This window comes from Anser cygnoides, chromosome 11, assembly GCF_040182565.1.
Source record: "Anser cygnoides isolate HZ-2024a breed goose chromosome 11, Taihu_goose_T2T_genome, whole genome shotgun sequence".
Lineage (NCBI taxonomy): Eukaryota > Metazoa > Chordata > Aves > Anseriformes > Anatidae > Anser > Anser cygnoides.
The window spans coordinates 3,237,139-3,249,292 of NC_089883.1; the positions used below are offsets into that span (position 1 = coordinate 3,237,139).

A 12,154-nucleotide genomic window follows, 5' to 3' on the forward strand; every position below is an offset into this window, starting at 1 on the left:
ATTAACACTAACAACCTCTTCTTTAAACTCAATTTATTGTAATTTATAAATTATTTATTTAAATTCAATTTACCATATGACTCTTATTGGCACCCTGCTACATTTTTGACGAGGTTTATCCCCTGAAACTCCTTTAGGGCCACTTCCCTTCTTTTTAGCACAACCTGGAATTTAGCTTTTTTAAAACCGGTTTTGATGGACGAAAAGAACCAGATTTTGTATCAGAAGAACCGGCACTACATCACGCTCAGACGAAGGGAAGTGAGTAACGCGTATTTAATAAGAGCTCCCCTTACAGACACAGCCCTTTGCCCCCAGAGCAGCTGTGGCTCCCGCTAGGCGGCAGGGACAGGTCACAGTGAGAGGTGCACAGACAGGAGGAAAGCTTAACCAGGGGCTGTCACGCCTTTTTTTTTTTTTTTATTTTATAGACCAAGTGTGTGCTTGTTCTGCTTCACAAACGCCCCGCAAGCCCCCTGTGAAGCCCCCGTCTCCCCTGAGGGCCCATAATGGCGGCTCCCCCCTCACCGCCTATCAGCCAATCCGCGGCCCTCCATGGCGCCACGTGACCCTCTCCCCCTCCCCCCCCCCGGCGGTGTCCCCCTAGCAACGGCTCCACTTCTTCCGCCTCGGCAGCGATGGCGGCGGCCCCGCCCGAGCGGCCGTCACGTGACCGGCGCGGAAGCGGCACCCGGAAGTGGCGGCGGGCGGCGGGGCCGCGCTCGGCGGCGGCGGCGGCGGCGGCGGAGGAGGAGGAGGAGGAGGGGAGGAAGGCTCCGCTCCCGCCACCCCCACCCCCACCGGGCCGGTGAGGGCCCTGCCAAGGGCTGGGGGCTGCGGGCCGCGGGGGGTCCCCGTCCGCCGGGGCTGGGAGCGGGGAGCGGGGATCTGACCCGGTAGGAGCTCCCCGGGAGGGGGCGGCGGGGGTCGGGGCCGGGCCGGGAGCGGCCCTGCCTGACGGGGCTGCTGTTACCCGTTAGGGCCCGCCGGGACGTTTGGTTTGGCCGGGGTTGTAGGGAACGGGTCGCGAGGCTGGTCGGGGGGGGGGAGGGGGGTTACGTTTTGGGGTGAGTTCGGGTTTTTTTTGGTTTTTTTTTGAGTTATATTTTGGGTTGAGGTGCCTTTTTCTGCCCTGTTTCCCCGTTCTTGCCCGTGGTTCAGCTCCTCTATAGCTGGAGGAGCCCCCGGGGTCCGTGCTGACACACGGGCACGAACCCGCCGCCGCGATTCTGTGTCAAGGGGGAAAAAAAATATTTCAGTCCCAGGTCGTGGCCTGCAGCAAACCCCGCTTCAGCGAAAGCTCCCGTAGCCAAATAAAAGCTGTTTGCTCTCCCCCTCAGAGGGGCAGAGCTCAGCAGCAGTAGCCGCTGAGGCACCCGTGTGAGAAAGGAGCCGAAATCCAGTCGGGTCCTGGCGGCTGGTGGGTTCCCCCGAGGCAGCAGGGACCCGGGGCACCCGGGTTTTGCCTTTTTGTTCTGCTTGGGGCTGGCCCGGTGCAGCGGCAGGGCAAAGTTCAGCTGGATCCTGCCTGGTCCTTCCCCAACCTAACGATGACCTGAGAGCTGGGGAAGGCAGGAAGAGAGGCGACGGCAGTGGGCAGACGGTGCTGAGCACTCAGTGCCCCCGGTCGCTAGCAGGCAGCCCTTGTCTCCACGTCTGCTCTCAGGCTTTGCCGCATGCAGTTCCCCTCACCCTGACTTGTGTTTCCTGACGGTGCTCTGATTTAACGCTGGGATAGACTGCGCTGGTTTAAGGCACTTCGATCTGTTGTCGCTCCCCGTTGTGCTGAGCGGCTTTTTGGAAGCTAATTGATGCGTGGCTACGGAAAGGAATTACCAGGCTGAAGCGCTGCTTCCTTTCCGTAACGTCCAGCTGTCCCCCGTAGTCCAGGAGTGTGTGTTTGTGGGGCAAAAGGTGTTTTTGCCTCCACTGTGCTGCCAGACTGTGACAAATAACAGAATAGTTGATGTAGGTAATGAAACGAAGCCACATAAAACTGAAACGAGGGCTGTGCAGCTGAATTTCCAAGCCCCAAAGCCCCTGTTAAGCACAAAAGGTGCGTCACCGAGCTCCACGTGGGATGTGCCCACCGTCGTGCATCTTAGGAGGCACTTTTTCTTCTAAAGTTCAGGTTTCCTCTATTTGGGAAGTGAAGACTGAAAGATGAAGAAGTTGAAAATAACTGTTAATGCAGCTGTAACCCCAAAAGTTAGCTAAACCCTACGCGCTGGCAGCTCTTCTGCAAGACGAAATGCATTTGAATGGCTTTCAGAACATTGAGCTCCTTTTTTTCGTCGAGACCTAAGAAACAAAACCTATCGATCTGTGTTTGGCAACCCCTAAAGTAAGGAGATCGAAAGTTGCTTTGTTTTGTTGCGCTCAGCGGGTGCGAGTGCACACCAACAGCCTCCTGAGGCAAGTGGCTTTCAGGGCAGGGCTGTGAGGTCGGCAGGCTTCGGAGCTGTTTGATACCATCCGTTGTGTAAGCGCTGCTTTAAAAAGTTGAATCTAGAAGTCCTTTAAGTTGTTTACTATAATTTAATGGAGTATTAATGAGAAATTCTCACTATTTGCTGTCGTGCATTCCGACTCGGATGAGTATTTCAGAGTAAATGGGTGGATTTCTGTGTGGAGCCGATTCTGAGATCGGTTGGCCTTGTGTTAATCGGTGTGCCCCGAGGATATCGTTGTTCGTAACTCCCGACAAGAGTTGGCTCCTGCCTGGGTAGGTTTAAAACCTCAGGACTTGTGTAAAGCCTCAGTCAGCTGCTGTTCCCAACGCGCCTCGGGGTCGCTTGTCCTCAGGCTGAAGAGCACGGCCTCAACGCTCAGGCAGTAACTTCACGAAATAATTCGAGTCTAAACTGCTGACTGAATTCTATCAGACGTAAATTGGGATGCTTTATTAAGTTAAGCTCAAAGCAAAAATAGGCTCTAGCTTTTTAAGCCGCTTGCAGCCTGCAACAGAACCGCCTTCCTCCACAAGCGCTGCCTGGGAGAGCTCTGTTACAAAAGCATCGTCATTTCCTAATTAGAGCGGTTCGGGGCAGCCTCCTGGGAGCATGGTTACGTGGTTTGTGATGAAAACCGAGGATAAGTGAAGTTGGTGAGAGTCGGGGGAGTGTAAGAAGCGATGAGAGCAGGCTCACCCTGCAAATACTGCGTGCGCGCGTGGCACAGCCTTGCGTGGTGCCGAAGGGAAACCCGCGTTCTCCGTTTTAAACGTTGTCTTTCTTCGTTTCAGGCTGCCCTAAACTGAGGTTTTTCTAACCATCATGGGAGAGATTAAAGTCTCTCCCGACTATAACTGGTTCAGAAGCACGGTTCCTCTCAAAAAGGTACGTTCAGCTCCAAGCGGCTCGTGTGCGGCACTCTGCTCTTGCTCTGGGGGGGAGGACTGGGCAGTCTGACTCCAGTTGATGCGGGACAGTTGTGCCGTGCTACCGACCTGGCTCGCCTAGCCAACTGTTGTCCCACATGTCTCAGCAGTGCCTGGAAGCACGCTGTTAATTTTCACGTGCTTGGCGAGCCGGGACGGCGGTGGCTGGCGTCCTGGTGCCAGCCGTGCTGGGGGCCGCGTTCACGGAGCCGCTGCGTGAGCTGCGCTGTAGCAAAGCGGCGCAGCCGGCCTGGCTCAACGCTGCCCTGCTGCCAGAGCCACCTCCGCAGCTCCTGCGCCTGGGCTTCAGGCTGCAGCAGAGCACCTGAAGGCAGCTTCTTGGCAGGCAGGGCCCCTCAGAGGGGGGAAAGACGCCTCAGCTGCAGTGGAAAAAGGCAAAGCTGCTGCTTCTTGTCCTTTGGGTGGCTTCTGCTTAACCGCGCCGTCCAACCACTTTCCCCTCCCGCTCAGATTTCTCCGCTTCCTCTCACCAAGCTGCAGGAGAGCGCGTGGGGCGTGCAGCCCTTGAGCTTCTCCGTGCGTGCAAAGGGCACGGGGACCTGCAGTGCTGTGTAGCTCGTGGCCCTCGCTCTCTGCCGTCCCCCTGTAGATAAGGCTTGCCGAGGCTGTGGTTATTCAGTAACTGGCAGCAGCAGCCCGAGCCCAGCTGACTGCCGGCTGTTTCAGTTCCCCAGTGTGGAAGGTTTGGGCTGCGGGAAGGTGCTGGCAGCAGAGGTGAGAGCAGCACTCCCTCTTTCTGCAGCGAGTCGGTTGTGGTCAGGCCACCCCAGAGGGATCGTGTCCCCAGACCTAAGGAACAACGCTTAAACGTGCCTGGCATTATTTCTGCTGGGCGATACGTGGTTTTTTCTAATAAATTACCTTTATGGAAGGATTGCAGGATTTTTTGTTCAAGGCTTTTCATTCATTCTTGCCACCTAGGTGTTTCCTGTAAGAGAGATCTGCCTGCTCTCCCTAGGCTCTGCTTATCCATCTTCTTTCCATTCCTGGCCAGTGCTGGATCTGCCGGGCCCGTTTGTGCCACGCTGACGCCCCCAGGCCGTGCCTCGCTGGGGCAGCAAGGCCTGGAGGCAGTGCTTCGGCGCTGGGATGTGCAGGTGCTCCACGACCACGCTCTGTGGGGTGCAGCGAACGAGAGGAACCGGAGGATGTGGTTGCAAAGGGTGCACGCTGCTGCTGCTCCCGTGGGGGCTGCGTGGTGCCTGCAGCTCGCTGCCTTCGGCTGCTGCCGACTGCTCGGGGTTTCAGAAATGAGAGCGTGTGTGAGCCGAAGCGGCCGTTGGCGGGGCTCGTCTGACCTTCAGACTAGGGGATTCCTTCCCCTCTGAGTGATTCAGCCTACTCAAAAGTCAAGTGATGCCACAGTGATGAACGTGGGGTTTAGAGAAGGTAGGAATAAACTAGTTCTGGTTTCAGGGTGGAGGGGGAAAGTACGTTGGCTTGCATTATCCTCCCAAAGGCTCAGGCAGAGCACGTGCACTACGGAGAACGACCAGCCATCGTCGCTGCCCGTCAGCATGCTGCTGCCGGACTGAAGGAAGCAGAGCCAGAGCTGTTTGCTTGAAAACAGGTTAAGATGTTAGTCCTGAAAGCAGCACAAACAGCACAGCTCCATTGCCCTTCCTGCTCTCATCAGATATGGGAAGTACAGCACAGAAAATGATGTTCTTAAGTCAAGTCTTCCGCTCTGCCTCTGAGCCCCCGCTTGAGTTTGTGGCCCCCAAAGGCAGGCAGGTGCCACAGGGTGAGTCCTCACCTGGGCGTATGACGCTTCAGCTCGGATAAACATTCAACCTGAGGGTCATCCAGTAGTCCTTCTTGCAGGAAAATCGGAGTATTGCTTCAAATGAATGGTGTTTTTTTCAAATGCAGAAGTGGTTCTTTGTCACAGGGCGGCAAAGAGGGGATTTTTACAGGGCGGTAGGCAGCCTTGGGGTGAGAAGTGATGGAGAGGCCGTGATTTCCCCACAAGGGGGTGGGACTGGGGGCTCCTCCATGGAGGACGCCCAGAGCTGCCACCAGGAGCTGCAGCTGTGTAAGTGCTTGTTGTGGCCGATGTGCTGAGCCTAAAATGAAGGAGGGGAGCACAAATTCAGGTTGAATCAGGCTGGGTGCTGTACCAGCATATAGGAATATCCTCAAAATCCACCACTTGCTGTCTTACCTAAGTCCTACCTAAAAGTCATCAGCAGAGGACACCCTGGTTGTGCTAAACTCAAGGGAGGTTTTACCCCTCGTGTCAGTGAAATGCAGGTTTTACTCTTTTTTTTTTAAACTGTAGGTGATCTTGATTGATAGACCTGAACAAGGAAATACAACCAAAAAACTAGGTCCTACCAAGTCAGCGTTTACCCACGCCGCTGTCTGTGCACGCAGCGCTTAGCGTTGTTTTTGTGCTGCAGTTAAACGACCCGGTACATGGCTAGAAATCAAATAGAACAATTGTTTAAACCTCCTGGTTCGTTATCTGGGCTCGAGGAAAGAAACGTTGCCTCTGAGCCTCAGTTCCCGTGACGTGAACCAACTCTGTGATTTCAGGGGCTATGCAAAGCGAGGTGTTGCTTCACCTCTGGAAACGCTCCTGAAGACAAACAGCAACCTCGCGTGTTTCCAAAGTTACCAGAGAATAACAGCTGAGGACTGCGAGTTCTGGAGTTGTGTGCAAAGGGCTGGTTTGGGGAGGCTTCGGGAAGGCTTTTGTGCAAGTTTTTAAAACTATTTCAGTGGTCAGGGAGGCCCTGGTATGCAGTCTTTATTCTTTTTTTTTTTTTTTGGGAAGACTACAAAACAACAGTATCATGTGATTTCGTGCTTGTTCCCAGAGCCTGAAATACCGGCTTCATTGCAGGCGGCTTTGTTAATCAAGCAAATGGGATTTGCCAGACTGGTCTCTAAGCCCCTGAGCGGCTTAACCGCTGCGACGGGGAAGCGAGTTGTGCTCGTGCGTCGCTGTTCACAAAGTGGCGAACTGGTGGCACGGAGGGGATGAACTCCCGCTGTGTGATGCAGGCTTCCCCCAGAGGTTTGTGCTCGTCGACGTGGTGCGAGCCGTGCGTTTTCACAGGGCTGAGGAAGGTTGAACAGGCACGCTAAATATACAGAAGGGCTCGGTGGTAAACAGGCTTGGTAGCAATGGGGCAGGCCCCAGCATTGCTAGAAAAAGAAGACCTTGACCCGGTTCCTGTACTTCTGCAGACGATAATTGTGCTAGGACTCGCTGCTCCTGGCGTGTGGCGGGCCCTGTACGAGCAGCTCGTGTGCGGGTAACCTGCCGCAGCCAGCTGCGTGTCCCAGGGGCTCCAGACACCCCCGAGGTGCTCCCGTTTCTTCCCAGGTCAGCTCGGCAGAGCTGCTTCGGAGTCATGTGGCCGTCTCCGGCAGCAGGATGTAACTGTTTCAGAGCAGTGATCCGCAGGGCTAGCTGCTTAATTCAGTAGACTTGCACTGATCCAGACCTGTAATTCTTTTGCCCGGTGTCTGCAGGTGTCAGTGGTTAAAAAGCTGCCCCTGCAGCAGCGCTGGCTCTCCCAGCCTGTGGCTGTTGTGCTCAGTCCTGAGAACCGACCTCCCGGCTCTCTCTGCTGGGCTGTGGCACAGTCTCTCCCCTGCCAAGCGCATTTTTCTGCCTGCGGAATGATGTATGAACTTGATCCTTTGGGGCACGGCCTTGCTGTTCCCATGATTTATCTGTGCGCGTTTCCAGATCAAGATGTACCTTTCCAAACCGTTTCAAAGTGCAGATAGCCGCTCTTCCTCAGAAAGGAGGAGATTTATTTTTTTTTCCAGTGTAAATTCTGACCTGCAGTCAGTCGCTGTCGGACCAACACAGCTCACTGCTTGCAGCACGTGTGTTATATTCCAGTTGTCTGCAGAGGGGCGCACCCCATGAGATGCCACGGATCAGCACAGCGTGGTGTTAGCTGCCCAGCTTATGTCCAGGCACACAAAGGGTTTGGTGTGACAGTGCTTGGTCACAGTTCTGCCTCCAGCTGTATCCACGCAAGCATTGTAATTGTTGGTAGTGAATAGCCTTGGAGAAGAAAGCTGTTTTGATGAGGAATAAGAGAGTCTTGTTCCAAAGAGTCTTGAGTAATACAATATTTACTGGGTGACAGATTTTCGTAGAAGCAGCTCTGGAAGTTGGTTGAAGAAACTCCTTTCAGCCTTGTGTTTTTTCCTCTCTCCCTCCAGATAATAGTAGACGACGATGACAGTAAAGTCTGGTCGCTGTACGATGCGGGACCCAGGAGCATTCGGTGCCCTCTCATCTTTCTTCCTCCCGTGAGCGGAACTGCAGATGTGTTTTTCCAGCAGATTTTGGCACTGACTGGATGGGGTTACAGAGTTATCGCTGTGAGTATTGGCAGTCCTCTGTCAGAAGTCAGTATAGTTTTGTGTGTTGATGTAACTGGAGGTTGGATAATGAATATTAACTTAGTTTTGACAGGAGAATCCCCCCAAAAAATATGATGCTAGGTTGTAGTCCAGAATATGTAGCTTGCAGATCGAGGCTAAAATCTGCTGTATGTTCACAGAACCATTTATCCAAAGCTTGTGCATACACATTACTAAATTCTCGGTCTGATCTTTACCTTGTGTGCCATGGACAAGAGTCATCTTTGCCTCCAGCTGGATCTTTGTTAGCCATGAGACAAGTGCGTGGGTTAGTTCAGGGCTTCTGTGTTTGCCTTAGGGGTGATTAATAACCTGCTTCTCGGCCTGAATAGCTGCAAATGCGAAATCACTCCTTAAAATCCCAACAGCCCACTCTTTTGTGGCTTCTCTTCAGCTCCAAAGCTGAACTGAAACAATGGGTTTGTACAATAATTTTTCTGCTAAGTGGTATGTCTCTGCTGCTGTATCTCCTGCAGCAATTAGCAGTGTCTGTATCTGCCAACTTTCCATGCCACAAAATCACTGAAAAACCATTCTGGTATCTTTTCCCTTTTCCCCTTGATTACAGAATGAAGCGAAGCTGTGCTTTCCCCTCTGAACTTGCTCTGCCAAACTTTCTGTTGTGTGTTTTTGTCCGAATGAGGGGTAGTTCTTCTGGCCATAGGGACCTTGCCGAGGAGCTTGAACCTCATTGCACAAGACAGGTTGCTCTCTTCAAACCTTTAATGTGAGAATTGGTGCAAGTTTCAAGCAGACAGCTGATGGATACTGACCGGAGACGGGCTTGTTCTGACTTTGTGCTGTTTTAGTTGCAGTATCCAGTGTACTGGGATCACCTTGAGTTCTGTGATGGATTCAGAAAACTGTTAGACCACCTTCAGCTGGATAAAGTGAGTGCCTGGAGACGGAGAAATGGATGTGTAGTTGCCATAAAAACCTAACGTTCAAAAGTCTCATTTAAGAGCAAATGTATAGCATATGATGCGAAACCAGCCTATAAATAGGCTGTGGGGCAAGTTTGCTTTTCAAACTAGTTTATTTTTAAAGGTCAACACCCTTGAAAATTTTGTCTATATTCACTTCTGTTGTAGGCCTATTAAATTGTATTGCTTAACTTCAGTTTTTCATGAGACCCCGTTTAAGTTATCTTTCATAACTCATGTTGTACAGAATACCCCAATAAAATACCTTGGATTGGAAGAGCTACTGAAGACGAAGTGAAATGTTCACTTTTTACTTAAGCGTGATAAGCGCACAGAAATTTGAGCTGTCTGGAAACACTTCCTTTTTTCAGTGTTTATCATATCCTATAAATTACAGAACCTATATAGAAGAGGTTTTTTTTCCTTTAAAAAATTAGTTGTGAGGAAAAATAAAACTTGAATGACTTATTTTTCGTAACGAAATAACATGCTTAAGGTTCATTTTTCACAAATGTAACATCTGTTTTTGTTTTTCTAATTGAATTAGGTTCACCTTTTTGGAGCTTCTCTGGGAGGCTTTTTGGCTCAAAAATTTGCAGAGTACACGCACAAATCTCCCAGAGTTCACTCCCTGATCCTGTGCAATTCCTTTAGTGACACTTCCATCTTCAACCAGACGTGGACAGCAAACAGGTACGGAAGACTGAGGCAATGAGATTGGTGGCATTAATGCTTTTTGTGATGAAACGTCACGCTGATCTGGTTGGACATGTTTCTGACCTGTTTCCAGCCTGCATAGCTAGTGGCAAGAGAAGTGAGGGGTGGAATAGTGCGACTTTTAAAGTCACACCACAAAAGAAGTAGAAATTTTCACAATTGGGAGTGTGGAATTTGGCAGATAAGTCTTGTATGTATCTTTCCTGTGATCATTTGAGAACATGTGGTCAGATTAAAAAAAATCTGCCTGATCTCTAGCAAAAACCTTCAGAGTAACGAAAATATTATTCGCCATGTTTAAAATACACTCTTCCAGTGCAAGATTAGCAGCTTTCCAGAGCATTTCAAGCACCTAGCTGCAAGGTTTTCCATCTCTGTGCTCTCAAAGCTTCTTTACAATTTCATTTGAAATTCAAGCACAAAGTCTGTGCAAGGAGAGGGAGCGCTTACAACAAAGCATCTTAATTCTGGAGTCTTGGGTGCTTGAAGATTGCATCTTTTTTCTGTTTTAGCTTTTGGCTGATGCCTGCTTTTATGCTGAAAAAAATTGTCCTTGGGAATTTTGCCTCTGGTCCCGTAGATCCTGAAATGGCTGATGGGATTGATTTCATGGTGGACAGGGTAGGTGTCTGCGTACTTCAATGGCTGTGGTGTCGATCTCGGAAAGATTCGCTTAGCAGACAGTGGAGGTTGTACAGATTGCTGCTGCTTCTGTCACTTACCCAGAAGTGAGCAGTCAGGGACGGATCCTTAGCAGGCGTTGGCTGTCACAGCCTTGCAATTTAACTGGCAGTGTCACCGTCTCCCTTACCGTCCTGTTTGTGTAGATTGGAAGAGAGGAGTTTAAGAAACAGATGGAAAAGGGAAAATGTGCTGGGATATATCTGTAGGCTATGTTGTGGAGGCAGGAGCAACTAACTAAACATGTTTTAAGCATTTGTCTCAGGCAGCAAGATATTAAATTGTAACTATAACTTCCACCTGAAGAGCAGTCCTGTTTCCCTTAGAACTAAGGAGCTGACTTCTCTTTGGCTCTGGTATTACTGTTGCATTAACTTCCTGCACTGAAGTACCTTGTTAACCAATATTTATCTCTACTGAAAGCTGGAGAGTCTGGGCCAGAGTGAGCTTGCTTCAAGACTTACCCTCAACTGCCAGAACTCCTACGTAGAACCTCATAAAATTCGAGATGTCCCTGTAACTATTATGGATGTAAGTTTATCTCAGTTTAATCTTTTCTTTAATGCTGTTTCCTCCTCTTGGAAGGTGGGGCGTGGTTATTGTGTTAGCAACTTAATAAATATTTGCAGCATCTAATTATGTACTTAGGTAAACCTGCTGCTGACTGGACAACAGTGATGTTTGTGTTAAGTTATTGGATGTTCTGTGCAATAACACAGCCATGTTTACATATCAGTGTTAGCTTTCTAGTTGTTAGTGCCTAACTTGTTTGCTTGTTTTCTGTTTCATTAAAACTATACTGGATAAGTTGACGGTTCCTTCTAGGAGCAGGGTATATCCAGTCTGATGGAATGAGCAAAATCTGACTAGATTCGGAATTAACTGTTGTGACTTGTTACGTAGGTGTTTGACCAGAGCGCACTTTCGACTGAAGCAAAAGAAGAAATGTATAAGCTTTATCCTAATGCCAGAAGAGCTCATCTCAAAACAGGAGGCAATTTCCCATATCTCTGCAGGAGTGCTGAGGTCAACCTATATATTCAAGTAAGTGCCTGCATTCAAACCCAGTTTACCAGCATGTATAGCTGGAACAGCAGTAGGAAACTTTTCTGTGCTTGCTTTTATTTCTTAACCTGCCTGAGCTCTGTTCACTCTTATCTCCCAGATCGCTGATGCTGAGAGCAGCCACATTCATCAAGGGCTGGCTTTGGGGGCTTGGCTGCTGCCTATTTCCTTTATCCTCTGTCTGAACTCTTGTACTCCAGTCCCTGATTACATTCTCACAGAAAAGTTACTCAGAAGGAATGTTTCTCTTACCACAGTTGTGCTTCTACACTGGTTTCAGTGTTATTTTCTGTGTCTTACAGATCCACTTACTGCAGTTCCGTGGTACCCGGTATGCAGCCATCGATCCCTCAATGGTCAGCGCAGAAGAACTGGAAGTCCAAAAGATCAGTCTTCATAACAGCAGCGAGCAAGAAGAAGAGTAGGTTTCTGACTGCCAGTGAAAATGAGGAATCAGGTTTGGTGGTCTTCCTGTGTACAATCATCTGTTCCCACTCTGCCTTTTTTCTTGTGTTAGCCGATTATCACTGTGTGATTCCAACAGGATCAATAGTCAGTGAGTTACCCGCGGACAACAAACCTTCAACAATGTAATGGAACATCTGTTTAATTTTAAGTCTTTGAATTCAAGAAAGTATCTCTGAAGGCTGCAGTTTTAAAAACAAAGACATTTTTGCTACCAAAGTCTTCACTGTCATGTTCTTGAACAGAACAGTATTTCTTTTTATATTTTCACTCAATTGTATATATTGCCACATGCAGGTTGTGTACTTATAAGCTGACATATTTTTGTTGAGTATTTGGTTTAAAAGATGTTAAAGTGCCAATGTTGCCATCACTTATTTGCTTTATATGTTGTGTTGCAAGTTAGTTTATTTCTATTTGAAATAAATTTTTAACTTTCTTGCTAGCTGTTTAAAAATGGTTTTCAATAAAACTTCAAGTTCAGCAAGTGCCTCTTCTTTTGACTACA

General features: G+C 49.5%; 1 protein-coding gene across 1 annotated transcript; it reads left to right on the plus strand.

Annotated features, from left to right (window-relative positions):
* Positions 1 to 657: 657 nt before the first annotated feature.
* Positions 658 to 12,129, plus strand: SPG21 (SPG21 abhydrolase domain containing, maspardin). The gene is made up of 9 exons (XM_048076249.2): positions 658 to 808; positions 3,245 to 3,338; positions 7,592 to 7,753; positions 8,605 to 8,685; positions 9,266 to 9,411; positions 9,948 to 10,056; positions 10,540 to 10,647; positions 11,020 to 11,160; positions 11,484 to 12,129. The coding sequence occupies exons 2-9, from the start codon at positions 3,276 to 3,278 to the stop codon at positions 11,604 to 11,606; spliced, it is 933 nt and encodes a 310-aa protein (XP_047932206.1). The 5' UTR covers positions 658 to 808; positions 3,245 to 3,275; the 3' UTR covers positions 11,607 to 12,129.
* The last annotated feature ends 25 nt before the right edge of the window (positions 12,130 to 12,154 follow it).

Bases quoted from the DNA above. Each gene is read 5' to 3' on its own strand.
- SPG21 (XM_048076249.2), top strand. From the start codon at position 3,276: ATGGGAGAGATTAAAGTCTCTCCCGACTATAACTGGTTCAGAAGCACG. The intron at 9,412-9,947 runs GTACGGAAGACT...TTTCTGTTTTAG, and splicing joins CAGACGTGGACAGCAAACAG to CTTTTGGCTGATGCCTGCTT. The intron at 10,057-10,539 runs GTAGGTGTCTGC...CTCTACTGAAAG, and splicing joins TTGATTTCATGGTGGACAGG to CTGGAGAGTCTGGGCCAGAG.